This window comes from Mirounga angustirostris, unplaced genomic scaffold (assembly GCF_029215605.1).
Source record: "Mirounga angustirostris isolate CCGP_5_RB_7025 unplaced genomic scaffold, mMirAng1.0.hap1 SCAF_5, whole genome shotgun sequence".
In the NCBI taxonomy this organism is placed as follows: Eukaryota; Metazoa; Chordata; class Mammalia; order Carnivora; family Phocidae; genus Mirounga; species Mirounga angustirostris.
The window spans coordinates 178319092-178333680 of NW_026991713.1; the positions used below are offsets into that span (position 1 = coordinate 178319092).

Below are 14589 nucleotides of genomic sequence, written 5' to 3' on the forward strand. Positions count from 1 at the left end.
CATTCTGGAACAGGCAATTAAGCACTTTACAGATATTGACTCATTTGAGCCTCGCAATACTTTTCTCCACTTTGTATTTGAGGAAACAGTGGCACAGAGAAGTTACATGACTCCTTGGACGCCAAATATATATTAATTGAGCACCTGCCTGAGCCAGACCCTTCCAAGGGATGGAGGTATGGCTGTGAACTAAACAAAGCTCCCGCCCCAGAGAGCTTACATTCTAGACATGGAATGCTTTTGTGGATAATGTCACGTGGCTGGAAAAAAAACAAAAACAAAAACAGGGTGAGAGGACAGAGTAGGTGCCCTTGGAGACCTGTATGGAGCAAGAGCACATCCTACTTGCCAATAATAATTTAAATAAGCTTTGGAGCCCAGTACTCCTAAAGATCTTCATGATACACACTGAGTGCAGTGCAAACTCATTATTTTTTATTGTCCTGGGGCTACATCAGAACCCAAGAGCCTAAGATAGAGACCCGGGAGGATAACTTTCTGAATGCCAGGTGTCCAGAACGAGCAGCCTGGGACACGCACAAGCCCCTTGTGCCTTCCAGCGTTAACCTAACAAATACTAGCATCCTGCTCTGGTGACTAGCGCACCAGCTTATCGAGGAGCCTCCACGAGAGAAGGCGGGGGCGCACTCCAGAACCGTTCAGCGCGGTTCAACTCCCAGCGGGGCCCGGCTCTCCGCCACCTCCGGGCGCGCTGCGGGTCGGCCCGCGGGTTTCTCCGCGCACGCGCACGGTCGGCCGGACGCGCCGGCGCCGGCCACATCCGGGGCTCCGCAGGCGGCGCGGTTGCCATGGCAGCGGGGTCGCGGCCGGCGCGCGGGCTGGCAGGCCCGGAGGCTGCGGGCGGCCGGGCGGCCGGCGGAGCCGCACAGCCCGACTGCCGCGCCCGCAGCGCCGAGGGGCGGCCGGGCAGCGCCGCCGCCATGTCGCTGGGCACCGCGGAGCCGGCCTCGGAGACGGTAAGCGCGGGGGGCCTCCTCGTTGCCTTCAACTCGGCGACTCGCGGGGCCGGGCGCGGCCGGAGGAAGGGGAGCGGGGCCGGCGGCCGCCGGGTGACAGCTACCATTATTGTTACCGCATAAGAGCGGCCATCGGGCCCCCGCCCTCGTGCAGCGGCCGGGCCTCGCCGCCCCCCACCCGGCCTCCGGCCGCCCCTGGACCCCGCCCGGCCTTGCACAGGCCGCCGCTTCCAGGAAGCCCTCCCGGACGCTGCGCGCTCGCCGCGCGGCGCCTGCGGAAACCCCGGCCTGTGCCGAGCCTGCGACCGCGGTCCGCGGGGCAACGGAGCCTGCTGCGTAAGTGCCCGCCCACCCGTGCCTCTGGGGCGGGGGGCAGCGGCCGGGGCGGCCGGCCCGAGCCATCCGGATGTGCGGGGGGTGGGGGTGGGGGTGGGGGAAGCCCCGGCCCCCGGCCCCTGGGAACAGCGCCCTGCCCAGCGCCGGTTGGAGAAGGCTTCCCGGAGGAGGTGCCTCCAAGCTGCCTCCCTCGGGTGAGGGCAAGCGTGCTGTCAGCTCGTGCCTTTTCCGAGTGTTTGTGGCGCCCCTGCTCTTCGCTGGAGGTGTCAGCGTGGATTAATGAGCGGCATTCCGGTGGGGGGAGAACGAGGCAGTAAACCGCACTAACATGGCCTGTGCAGAACGTGGAACAGGCGCATGTGGCCGCGATGGGTTGCAGAGGGCTGCTTTAGGCTGCGTGCCCTAGGCAGGTGCCCAGGACGCCCTGGATGTCCCTGACCAGAAGGAGGTCTGAGTGCAGAGGGGCCAGCAAGCACTAAGGTCCTGGGGTGGGAAGGTGGGATGTGTTCCAGGGCCTGAAAGAAAGCTTGCTGGGACCCCGTGGGGGGAAGGCGGGAGCGGGCCTGACAGTGGACAGCCTCTCAGGCCGTACAGGGAGTTTGGACTTTATTTCCCGGACTGTGAGAAGCTTTTGGAGAGTTCCAGACAGAGGGCATTTTGCTCACTTGGCCTCCTTCTCACGGAGAAGGCTGTGCTGGGCAGGGCTACACAGAGCTCAACCAGGGCAGAGCGTCCCTCAAGGCACCAAGTCCTGCCTCACCTGGAAGGCCGGCCCACCTACCCGGGACTCACTCACTGCTCCTTCACCTTTAGAAAGTGACTTCTTAGGTCGTGGTTGTGAAAATCGTGAGCACTAGAGAAAATGTAGAAAGTCAATTTACCCGTGATCTAACCACCCGTGATCTAACAAGATCACCTTAATGTTCAGTGTATTTCCTTTCGATCTTTTCTCAATGCATCTCTTCCCACGCAGTGTTTAAAAAAATTAAGATCATATTTAAATTGTTTTGTGACCTTTACCATTTAATTTGTTATTAACATTTTTCCTACAGCCACACGTTTTCAAGAGCATGATTTAAAAAGTCTGAGCTGTGGCTACCCCTACTTTATCCACTTCCCGGCTTTCCCTCTCTCGTTGGCACTTTTTCTCTACTAGGAACAGTGTGGCTGTAAACATTCTTACACGCTTAGCATTTGTTAAGCCCTTTCCACGTGAGGCTCTGAGGACACGAAACCAGGTAAGCCCCAGTGCCTTGGTCTCAAGGGACTCCGTCGTGGAGGAACTGGTGCAAAGCTCTCTCAGCACTTAGGAGACTGTCCGCCCTTGGTCCAGGCTAACCTGTGGCTTTCTGTTGAGCTTGGATCTGTTTGAAATTAGATAAGAACCTCTTGAGAGCAGGCACTGTGCAGTCTGTCCGTTCCCCCAAGTGGACTGCAGCTGCCTCTGGGCTGGCTGATGAACTTCCCAGAGCTCTTACTCTGTGCCAGGGGGCTCACCGCGTGGTGGCTGTATACATGGAGCCTGAGTGGGACCACGTGGCTGTATACAGAGCCACAGGGGTGACCTGGAGCCTGAGTGGAACCACCAGTGATTTAAGAGTCAACACTTGTGAAAGGGCTCAGAGATTCTAGAATAAGACAGTAAGAGCATGTATTAGGCATTCACTACATGTAAGGTTCTGCGTCACGTGCTTTACTACTGACCCCCCCCCCGACCTCTTGTCCAGCCCCTGTGCCCTGCTGCCTCCCGATCCTCCTGCAGCCTCACCACAGCACGGCTTGAACAGATTTATGACGGCTGCTCTGAAGACCTTGTCTGCGAAGTCCATCATCCGGGCCCTTCAAAAATTTCTGTTTCCGCTTTTTCCCCTTCTATCACTCACACTTTCCTGTTTCTCTCTGTGTCTCTTAGTTTCCTGTGGGAAGCTAGACATTTAGGTAGAATGTTACAGCAACTCTGGGTATTGATCCCTCCTCCCCATGGGACTGATGCGGTTTGCTTGGTGGTTCATCTCTTTGCTGAGTGACTTGACTGGACTGACCCTGCAGTTGATCTCCCCACACTGTGCAGCCTCTGATTCCCTGCTCAGATTCTTTCTTGTTTGCATCTTCCAGCCTAACTACCTAGGGGTCACCCTTGAGTCAGCAGAAGCCACTTTCTGCTCAGACATTATAGGTAAGCCCCTTGGCCTGTCAGATCTTTGCCCTTTACCACTGCATGTACGTGTATGTGCGGGCACGTGCGAGTTTGGTGTGTGTGCATGCATGAATGCACATGTGCGTGTGTGGTGCGTGTGCACACGCGTGTGCATCCGTGGTGTGCGTGTGTGGTGGGTGTGCGTGCGTGTGCGTGCACACACATGTGCATCCATGGTGTGCGTGCGTGTGCAGTGTGTGCGTCTGTGGTGTGTGGCCTGGAGGCTGCAGTCACATGGCGGGAGTTTACGGTTTTGCCCACCGGCAGCCAAGGACTAGCAGCTTGGGTCTCTCCTCTCCATCTCCCGAGAGGGCAGCTGAGCCGTGCACATGGCCCCCCAGACTTCAGGGACGTGTGATTTTACCTTTTAGCCTGGCTTCCTGGGAGCTGCTCTTGCATCGGAGTTTCTTGTTGAACCAGTGTTTGGTTCAAGGTTGTGCTAAGGCCCCTAGCGCCCGTGAGCTTGTGCCCTTTGATTGATCTAGGCGCGGTGTGGAGAATGTTTCCAAGTCCACCCTGAGCCTGCTCCTGGTGGGTGCAGTCTGATGCTTGCAGGCAGCCTCCCTGAGCCTCGGACTTGACCGTGACCCCAGGAAGGCTCTCCCGGGCCTGTTAGAGCTCCTCTTGCTCTGCTGGTTAGCCTTCTGCTGCAACGATCACAGAGCTGGGAGGGCTTTATAATTGCTCCCCACCACGTCACCGTGGTCTTCGACTTGGCACTGGAATCAGGGAGGCATGGGGATGCCCCATACCCGCGACAAATAAAGCCAGTCCCCTTGGGCTCAACTGTTGGCCTGCCTCTTCCTCCGGGAAGGACCTCTGTGCAGCAGGGATGGCCGTTTGTCCCTCCTGGAGTGACACCCCTATTCCAGGAGGGGGCGCTGGCCTTCTGGGCTGGACCTTCCCTGCGTGGAACCTCTGCCCTACAAGCAAGCCAGCGTCGGGGCGTCCGGGACCCAGATTTCCTAGCCTGCCTACTTACACCCTACTTCTCAGAACCGCCCCCCACCATTCCCCACCATCCTGCCTGCACCCTCCTAGAGCGGGTCTCTCTGAAGTAGTTTCTGTGGGATGGGGTTTGGGGGGCGAGCGGTGCCCCGGACTCCCACTGTTCTTCCCCACATTTAGTAGATTTTCTTGAATGAATTGTTGCATGCCTCTATTGTTGTATGCCTTTAGGTCAATTTCCAGAAACCTCAAACAATTGTTTTGTAACTCTCTGTGTTCAATGGTAGTTGAAGAGACAGTTGCCCGAGCTCCTCACCCCATCATTCGGGAAGACGGCTCTCAGATAGCGCAACCCTTCCCCACTGTCACCATGTACTGAGTCCCCATAGGCCCCTGCATCTCATATAGACACGCCATGTCTTCTCCCCCAGTGTATGTAGACTTCCGGTGCTTTTAAAAATCTGGTAGAGGAACGGGTCCTCTGTGGTCCAGGAAGCTGAGATGGAGAGGGTCCGTGGCGTGACCCACGTCACACAGCTGGCACGCAGGCCTGGGGCTGCTCCAGGCCTCGCGGGACTCTGCCCGCAGACCGCCCTCCCGCCCGCCTGCAGCCCCTGGGGTCCCGCCTCGCAACAGTCCGGGGCAGTGTAGCCCGCCAGCCTGCGGCGGCGCGGTTCATGCTCAGGGAACCGGCCATCAGTGTGTTCGCTGTTTTTAACAGTCTGTGGTCTCTCTCCTGCCGACTGAAGGGGCGGGCCTGCGGCGGCTCCGCGGTTCCAGATGTGGCTGGCAGGGCGCAGGTGGTGACCCGTGGCGGGGACTGGCTGGGGAGAGGGCGTGGTGGGCGAGCACACCTGCTGGAGAGCGAGGTCACTTGGTTTTATCCACCACACACATAACCTCATTCCCTCGTTGAGCCTTCAGGTCATCACACAGTTTTCAGGGTTTTATTCGGAACAAGTAGTAATGACGAGTGTCCACCAGAGAAACCTTCTGCTGCTCCTCTGTAGTTTCAGCAGGTTCACACCCGCCGTTGGCAGGCGCGTCCTTTGCGATGCCAGGGCACCCAGACGCGGTCGCCACAGTCGCTCCTCTGGTCTTGCCTTCCCCTGCCTTCTTTCTGTTCCTAAATGTTGCACGTTGTATTCATACACTTTGCTCAGGGAAAACTCTCTCTAATTGGCATGTGCTCTTTACCCCTGAAAACGTCACCTGTTCGGTGACATCGAAAACCCAAGTCCGTGGCTAGTGAAAGATCCTGCTAATTGGAACACCCTTCCGTCCCCGGCCCACGTCACGCCGCACCCTTAGTCCGGGCTCTGTTTCGGACAGCCGGCACGGGGTGCTGCCCCTGTTTCCAGTGGACCTTCAAGCTGCTAGCAGCGTTACTGTTTAAGTGCTGATCCTCAGCCCTGCAGAGGATCTGTGTGCTTCTCAGAAGGCAGCAAAGTCCCGCTGGGATAGGAAGTGGGTTCCACCACAGCACGGACGGCTCGCTGAAGTACGCTGCGCCCAGCAGCCTGACACAGATCGTCGGTTCACAGGAGGGGCGTGCGGTCCTAACTCCCAGCAGCAGCTTCGTCAATCAGCAACACAACAGTCTGAAAGGATTTAGACTTTGTTCCTCCTTTCTGTCTCTTTTTTTAGGATTTAAATTTGAGTCGGTGAGTTACATGGAAACACTCTTCTCTTGAGAAACGACATCCTAGTTCTGGAATTAGGTGTACAGATTTTATCCCCTCCCCGCAGGGCCAGGGCAGGAAGCTTTATGAGTCCAAATAATGCATGTATTAATGAGTGTGTTTATTTATTTATTTATTTTTTTTAAAGATTTTATTTATTTATTTGAGAGAGAGAATGAGACAGAGCACATGAGAGGGGGAGGGTCAGAGGGAGAAGCAGACTCCCCACTGAGCAGGGAGCCCGATGCGGGACTCGATCCCGGGACTCCAGGATCATGACCCGAGCCGAAGGCAGCCGCTTAACCGGCTGAGCCACCCAGGCGCCCCTGAGTGTGTTTTTTTTTTTAAATAACTTCAGCTTGTTCTGATCAGGATCCACAGACTCCTCGTGCTTTGATGTGAAGGTGAATGAGAACACATTTAAACAATGTGGAAAATGAAGTCCTTTTATCCTGAACTGTTTCTTTAGCAATGGTACCCAGCGATTCCGTGCAAATGGTGTCGCTAGGTGGACAGACACAGAGCAGCCCTGCAGGCAGAGTCTGCTCTGTGTCCCCCCACCCCTTTGTTCCGCTGGGCTGAGCCGTCTGGCTGCTGCCTGCTTACTTTGACTGGGTTTCTTGAGTCTCAGCCTCCGTAGCTGTGGCTCTTTCCACCTTGTGTGTAACCAGGGGGAGCCAGGCAGGTGCCCTAAAATCTCAATGTTTGCATCTCTTCTTCCAGGGAGATGACAGTCTATCTGCGATTACCTTTGACTCTGACTTTGAGACGGTGAGTGTGGTCGGGGGGCAGCCGCTCATCCCCGCGCTCGTGCTTTTGCCCTTGCTCATGTTACTGAAACACATGCACCAGGTCATTCCCCACAAGTGTCGAGTTTAGAGCTGGAATATAAACTCTACATGCTCTCAGCACCTGAAGAGTTTTGAGCCCCTCATTGGATGTAAACAACTGTGGTTATAATTTTAAGACTTGTATCCAGGTGTTAGTCCTGAGTGGAGTATATTTGAGGCAGATGGTAAGCTCCTATCCTGGGTCTGGTTTTGGCTACAACCCTCTGGTGCCCCCGGCCCCCAGTCCTGACACGTGAGGGGAAGGAGAGGGCTCCGGGAGGAGAGAGGGGACCCTTTGGCAGCCACAGCCCTGGCACTGCATGTCCTGGCCAGATGGCCCCCAGGGTCCCTGGGAGGCAGGAGCTAGCCTGAAGGGAGAGTGGACAGCACAGGTCCCCAGGCAAACTAGCCCCCAGCTTGGCCTCTCTGCATTCACGTGGGAAGCTGTGCTGGGTAGAGAATGACGCCTTCCAGCCACATGGTGAAAGACGAGCCCAGGCAGCATGTCTCCAGCAGGCAGAGTTACCGATGGACCTCGACACAGAGCCCTGAAGGCACGTGGCACCAGCAGATCCCCATTCGCCACAGCTCTGTGCACTCAGGGGAGCCTCTCGGGCCCCTTGTCTGCCATGAGGGAACCCCTGCAGCATGAGGGATGCCCCCCTCAACACCACCGAGGATAGGGGCCCAAGATGCTCCCTGAAGTAGGGATCCAGCCCGTCTGCTGGGTAAAATGCACAACACAGAACTCCTTGCTTCCGCTGAAAGGGAGGTGAGGGGCATTCTCTGTCTAGTGGGAAGCAGTTGAGGAACACAGGCGTGAAAGACGTGTCATTTCCCCGGGCACATAAGTAGTGGGTAGGAGAACTCACTGGCATCTGGGTTGTCCCCGGAGACGGGATTACGACAGGGTCATTCCTCTGCTGCACCTTCCCTCCCCAGGGGGATTTGCAGGCGCCTTATTCACAAGGGTTTCTTCTTGCCAAATCCGCCGTCGTGGACGGGCACAGCGTGGTGCTTCAGATGCTGGCATGAGTCCAGTGGGGTGGTCGCAGACACACCATTTGTGGGGTGTCTTCAGTCTGCACTTATGGAGTGTTGCCAGGGCTCCCAGGGACCCGGCTCAGCCAGGGCGCGGCACTGGTCACCTTTCTTGGGGTCGCCCCACTGTGCCATGGGCTTTTTCCTTGGCTCAGACTGCGCACAGGTCTCTGCTGAGTTAATCTCCTTCTCACTGCCCTTGCACCTTCTCTGAGCCATCCCGAATACACCCAGGCTTCACCACTGGGGCCGCTGGGCTGCTTCGGAAGGCCCAGCGTGCTTTACCTCGTTTTTCTTTCTTTCAGAAAGCAAAAAGGAAAAGTTTCCACAAACCTCCACCCACATCACCGAGTAAGTATGACCAGGCCCCTCATCTCTCAAATTTCTGCAGTTTAACACAGAAAATGGTTCTCAGAAGCTGTCCTTCCCTGGTGTCTTGGGAGAAAGATCACGAATGTCTTCTTCAAACACTTGGGGTCATTGAAATGCAACACTTCCACCACTAGGCTCCGTTTTGTGTTAGGGTCTTGTGAGCTGGCCCTCTTGGGGTCCCCACCTTGCCCTGTGGCCCCAGTAGTCCCCGACTGAGGAGGCCCTCGAGGCGCTGAGGCTCCTGAGTCACTGTCCCTTGAGCCCCCCGCAGATGCTGTGTTTCTGGCCTCTTGTGCTCGTTGCCCGCCCTTTGAACCCGCTGTGTCTTTGGAACGCGGCCGCGTCCCCTCCTGAGTCAGAGCGCTGCTGTTGGCACACTGGGCAGGTGTCGTGGTTTCCTGTGGACTTACCCTGGCTGCGTCCGCCGGGTGGCTCTGTGCTCCCCGTCCTCAGGGGGGTGGCAGCTCTGTCAGGGAGACACCATTCTTGGCCGTAGACAAGTAGGCGGCTGCCCGTTGGGCACGAGGCTACAGGGGTGGGTCCTCTTCTGCCCGGGCGGCTGAGCTGAGCTGAGCTGGGCGCCTTCTGAACAACAGACAGTTACTTCTCATAGTCCTCGAGGCCGGAAGTCCAAGACTAGGGTGCCAACTTGGTCGGGTTCTCGTGACTATGCTGTGGATAGCCACCACTGGATGGTATCTCCCATGGGGGAGGGGGGGAGGGAGCTCTGTGGGGTCCCTTTTATGGGGGCACTAATCCCATCATGAAGGCCCTCACCCATCATGAGCTAACCATCTCCTGCAGTCCTCACCCCCTCATGCGGTCACAGTAGGGGTTAGGTTTCAGCATAGGACTTGTGGGGGGCACAAACGTTCAGTCCGTGGTGCATGGGGTCCGTTTAGACAGCCAGCCAGCCTCTCTTATTCTTCGCCATTCTGACATTGCTCTAGGGTTTGGTGAGCCGCATGTGAATTTTATGCTTAGGAATGTCTTTATGACAAAGTTTAAATCCTGGATTGGCTTCCTTTTGCTCTCCAAAAGCCTGAGGCCATCCCTGACTTTATTACGCATGTATCAATGTTCCTTACATGCGTGTACATTTCAAACACAACGTGTCATGTGTATGACGCACTCAGCGAATGCTAACGGACTTTCATATTAGCCCAAGAAAAACATAATTAGAAAGATAATTCCTGCCAAGGAAGGAAAATATGTTTTCTATTACAAAGAAATATAAACATTAGAGAGAAAGCATCTGTCAGTTTGGATTTTTGGTGTCCTTGCTCTCCTTCCATGGAGGAAACTGAGAATTGATATAAAGTAGAAGTGTGCTGTTTGTGTTTTAAACCTTCTAGTTTTAGAACCATTTTGTTTTAAGTCCTTCGTGGCTACAAGGTGCCAAAAGTAAATATCACAACATCTTTCATCATTCTTACCGAAAGTCAGCATTTCGAGTGTTTAAAATCGTAACAATCAAATAGTTTTTATCTTGATTTCTGTAAACATCTGAATTGTGTTTCATGTAAGTTACAACGGTGAGAACCCCCAAATCACAGCTTGAGGGGGCTGCTGAACCTCAGCGGCTCGGCGTCTCCCTGCACTTTCTCCTGGCAGCCTGGCGGGGAGTCTCATCCTGCACCAGCACTGATCATGGGTGCCCTGCTCCCCACTGACCTGTGTGTCCTGTCCCCCGCGCACTCGTGCTTCTCTGCCTGGGCTGGTGTTGCCTCTCACTCTGGCTGGCCAGGTCTCAGCTCCGGGGCCCGCTTCCCTCACGCCTTTCGGAGCATGTGTTGAGCAGGTGTGCTTCTGTCTGGATTCCTGGGCCGTGACAGCAGTGACTGCGTGTCCTATTCATGTCACAAGCGTGGCTCTGGAATGCCTAAGCCAGCTCCACGTGGGTTTGTAGCTTGCAGAGCGCGGGGGCTGGGTACTTGCCTCCCTGCTCGCCACCGTGCTTCCCGGCCCATTTCCTTCTGCCTTTCCTGCTTTGGTCTGTGTGCGTGCACATTTCCTGAGGAATTCTTACTATTCATTGATGAATCACATACATTTAGGAGGGAAATGTTACTTGGGGAGCTGTTTCCCTGATTGCTAATTTACTGTATAAGGGAGCACTTAAATGGACAAAGTTTGGAAGGCCTTCAGCTGTCCCGGTGAGCAAAAATGCGTCTGGGTCTAGTGAGTCTTTATTCTCCTGTTCTAAATAATAATGGGACATTTCTCATAAATTTTGAGGCCATGGAAAAAACATAGAAATTTCTAAAAAATTAAATATATTAGACTTAGGTTTTTAGGACCTGCTCTAGACAGACATTTCTTTGCTAATTATCAGCATGTCTTATGAGTAAGTTTTCACATAAATTTGCTATATCTTCCATAATTAAAGAGATGAAATTCCAGATTAAAAAAGGACTTTAAAACATTTCCCTTGGGCGCCTGGGTGGCTCAGTTGGTTAAGCGACTGCCTTCGGCTCAGGTCATGATCCTGGAATCCCTGGATCGAGTCCCGCATCGGGCTCCCTGCTCGGCGGGGAGTTTGCTTCTCCCTCTGACCCTCCCCCCTCTCATGTGCTCGCTCTCTCTCATTCTCTCTCTCTCAAATAAATAAATAAAAAATCTTAAAAAAATAAAATAAAATAAAATAAAACATTTCCCTTGTTTTGATAACAAAATAAAAAATGCCCTGGAAAGGTAATTTTTTTCTAGATTTTTTTTTTTTTAAAGATTTTATTTATTTGACAGAGAGAGACACAGCGAGAGAGGGAACACAGCAGGGGGAGTGGGAGAGGGAGAAGCAGGCTTCCCGCTGGGCAGGGAGCCCGACGCGGGGCTCGATCCCAGAACCCTGGGATCATGACCTGAGGCAGATGCTTAACGACTGAGCCACCCAGGCGCCCCTCTTCTAGATTTTTTAATATATTAAGTTCTTAATATTGCTTACGCCACTGTTTAGCAAAATGAAGTTTTTTACAGTGTCGAGTATAAAGGACACGAAATTGTGTGTTGACTATAACTGTGACAATGTCGAACTACACACGCATTGTAAAACGTCAAATATTGGCGGAATTATGGATTTGCATTTTTAGGTAAATTTCCCATTACGTTATGTCTTTATAACAAATTTTTTTTTTAAATGTAAGTATATATACATATCCTGACTGTGTTTTTTACTTTTGTCACAGTAGTCTCGTGAATATTCTGTGGTACTGTTCTTGTCTCTCTCAGACACTTATGTTGAGGGGGCATTGATCTCTTGCACCTCTGAAACTGTATGTTGACTTTCTAGAGTCACCTTATTACTCTAAGCCGAGAAAAGTGGCGTCCTGGAGATCTCTGAGGACAGCAGCAAGCATGCCTCTTGGTAACAGAATGTCCTTAACCCCACAGAAGCTGTGGCTGGGAGGCTCAAAGCAAGGTACGTGGTCGCTCCGACAGAGACCTTTCCTGCTCCACAGGAGAGTTTTAGGAATTGCAGGTGGTGATTTAAGATAGAGTTTGTGATATGACTTATTTGAATGACATTGTTTTTAATCTTCTCAAAGATGTTGACCAAGCCTCGTAACCTTTCCGTGATGTGCAGTGTAGTTCCTGACGGTTTGCGTCTGTGACGCTGTGTCCCTTTGAGTCTTAGGATGTCTCAGCACGGCTGGCCTGGCCTGTTGGAGACAGCTCCTACCGGCTTGCACGAGCCAATGGTTCCATTTTTAGGAATTTTGTGAGCTGGTCGATGGCACACTGACAGCTTGAAATTGGACGTGGTGGGAATATTTGTACCAGGGAAATAGGCAGATGCTACCAATCTGGGCTCCCTTTGTCTCTTGAGAGCTGCTTATTGAACATTTATCAGCGAAGCACTGATTGCCACTATCTGCTGGTTGACTTAAGCTTTTTTCCGCCCAGGAAGATTGATTATTAGAGGCAAAACCTCCCGTTGTGTTTGTGTGTACCTGTCATGTTAAATCCATGCATGTTCAAACCAGGAAGTCTGACCCAAGCCCTGAAGTCAGACCTGACCTTGGAGCATGCACGGACCAACCCCCCCAGCAGCACGCCCGACTATCTGACAGAAGCTTTAAGAATGAAGAGGTCAAATCTCAGGCGTTCTGCCAGCAATGGTGAGCATGGTGATGGTGACAAGGCCACACGTAAGGAAAAGCAGGAGGGAGAGCACAGGGTCTGCTCTGACTCAGTGAGACTGGAGCTTCCTGTGCTGGCTCCGTCCCTACGAGGTCATGGAGAGAGGACAGGGGTCCTGCAGGTCCACTCTGCCCTTCTAGAAAGTAGCTTTCCTAATGTGGACGGTCGCATCTTCCCAGGCTCCCATGGGGCCCACCTCCCTAAATGTGGAGTCGTACTAAAATCTGTCGGATACACAGTCTTAGAAATAACAATTGCAAATAAGGAAAAGCCCACATCTCACCAGAAAAGCTGGCTCTGTTGTCCTGTCTCTGTCTTCCTGCCTGGTCTTCATTCACATTTCCTGCCTGGCTCTTCCTGCTGTCCTTGTGGACCTCCGCCGGGAGCACGGCGGGCCCTTGTCGCTGTGACCCTGAGCTGACCCCCTTCCTGTGTCGGCTGGCTCCGAGTTCTACTTCAGGCTTGAATGTTTTAGAGTCTCAATATATTGGGTATCATGCTGAAACCAGAGTATGCTTCACTGTTTCGACATGGGAAGGGGGATTGTTTATTTGTCTTTTTGTTTTGTTTGTTATTTAAAACCTGAACGTACCACTTCTCCTTTTGACCCCTTCTTTCCTTTTCCTGCAAGTAAGCCCTGTGTTCACACCTTTCCGTTTCCTCCTGCTTTATATTTCTGTATTGCCATCAGTTTTGGTCTCCTTAATTTGGGTGAAGTATTGTGGTCAGGCTAAAAATGTTGAAGTATTTTTGCTCCTTTTTTTTTAATCCTCCTTTTTTAAAAAGGGCAGTTGTATCAACTTCCAGGTTTTCCTTAAGGTACAGCCAAGAATTCTTTCTGCTGTTGCGATGATCTTTTCAGACGTTGGTGTGTCGTCCTCTAGGTCATGTTCCCGGGACCCTGGTCTACAGAGAGAAGGAAGACATGTATGACGAGATCATTGAGCTGAAGAAGGTAATGTTACTGTCTGTCCCTTGCTGGTTTGGGATAACGAGAGCCTTCTGCAAGGACAGGTAGGACGGTCAGGGTCGGTGCTGACATGTCTGCGCGGAAAGAACATGAGCTTTGGCGGGACGCCCGAGTTCGAAGCCCGGCCCGGTGCCTTGGAAGCTGGGTGGCTCACCTCGTACCAGCTGCGGGGGAAGCCTCCCCCTGTGTCAGCGCCATCTCTGCTCTGCTCCCGCAGCATGGCAGGGCATCAGGGGAAACATGGGTTTGACCTCACAGACCCTCCGCACAGAGATTTGGTATCGGGTGAGGTCACTGGTGTTGTTGTTACCAGTAGCCTCCCGTGTGTGTGTCTCTTCTGTGTGGCCCGGACGTTCCACGTGCCCTCGCGCGATGGATCTCTACAGGAGTCTGTGAGGGAGCGCACGCTGTTAGCCGGTGATGACCTTGAGACTCAGACAAGGTAGTGGTCTGTCCGAGGTCAACCAGTAGCAGAATGAAGACTTCCACCAAGGCCATCTGCCTCCCAAGGCCAAGACTGCTTTTACTGCCCTGTGCTATCCTCCAGTCCCTGAAATGTGAATTGCACTGAGAAAATTACTGTCATCCTCGTCACCTTCACCATAACCACTACGGCCACGCTGCTCTTTCATGCCCTTACACATTCTCGTGCCCCTAGAGAACAGGCCAGAGTTCACTCCCTTCCATGACGTTAGTCTCTTTCTAGCCCTACTGTCCCCTGCAGCTGAGCCGTATCTGGGGGACCACGGCCCATCTGGGCACCAGAGGTTAAACAGAGTGTGGGTAGCCAGCACCCCCAGGGCACGGCCATAATGAGGAGCCTGCGAGGAGCAGGCTGGTCTAGGCCGCTGTGTGCAAGACACAGTCCTTCTGTGTCAGTCCAGACCAGATGCTCAGAGTTCAGGTAGAACCAAGAGACTGCGCTGCCGTGGGAGCAGCCCAGCAGTGAAGGTACCTCCCGAGCACCCATACTCCCTTGTCCTCAGAAATCGTGAGCAAATGTTGGACAGCTGCTTATCAGCGGTATGGTGGGGAGAACCCTTATTTTGAACTCTGAATCATCACTGCAATAGCACTCTTGGATCTTCCTGAGGCT

At 53.6% G+C, this 14589-nt stretch overlaps 1 protein-coding gene across 7 annotated transcripts in view; it reads left to right on the top strand.

Annotated features, from left to right (window-relative positions):
* The first annotated feature begins 798 nt into the window (after positions 1 to 798).
* Positions 799 to 14589, top strand: part of IQCE (IQ motif containing E) — a 44056-nt gene continuing 30265 nt past the window's right edge. For 2 of the 7 annotated variants that reach the window (XM_045875908.3, XM_064593390.1), the window contains exons 1-6: positions 802 to 977; positions 6864 to 6911; positions 8317 to 8362; positions 11673 to 11801; positions 12367 to 12501; positions 13408 to 13478. In XM_045875908.3, the coding sequence (XP_045731864.2) occupies positions 810 to 977; positions 6864 to 6911; positions 8317 to 8362; positions 11673 to 11801; positions 12367 to 12501; positions 13408 to 13478 (597 nt within the window). In that variant the 5' untranslated portion in view covers positions 802 to 809. Of the gene's footprint in view, positions 978 to 1249; positions 1314 to 3154; positions 3490 to 6863; positions 6912 to 8316; positions 8363 to 11672; positions 11802 to 12366; positions 12502 to 13407; positions 13479 to 14589 lie in introns of those variants that run through there. The other 5 variants (XM_064593389.1, XM_064593388.1, XM_064593387.1 and 2 more) reach the window with 5 other exon arrangements.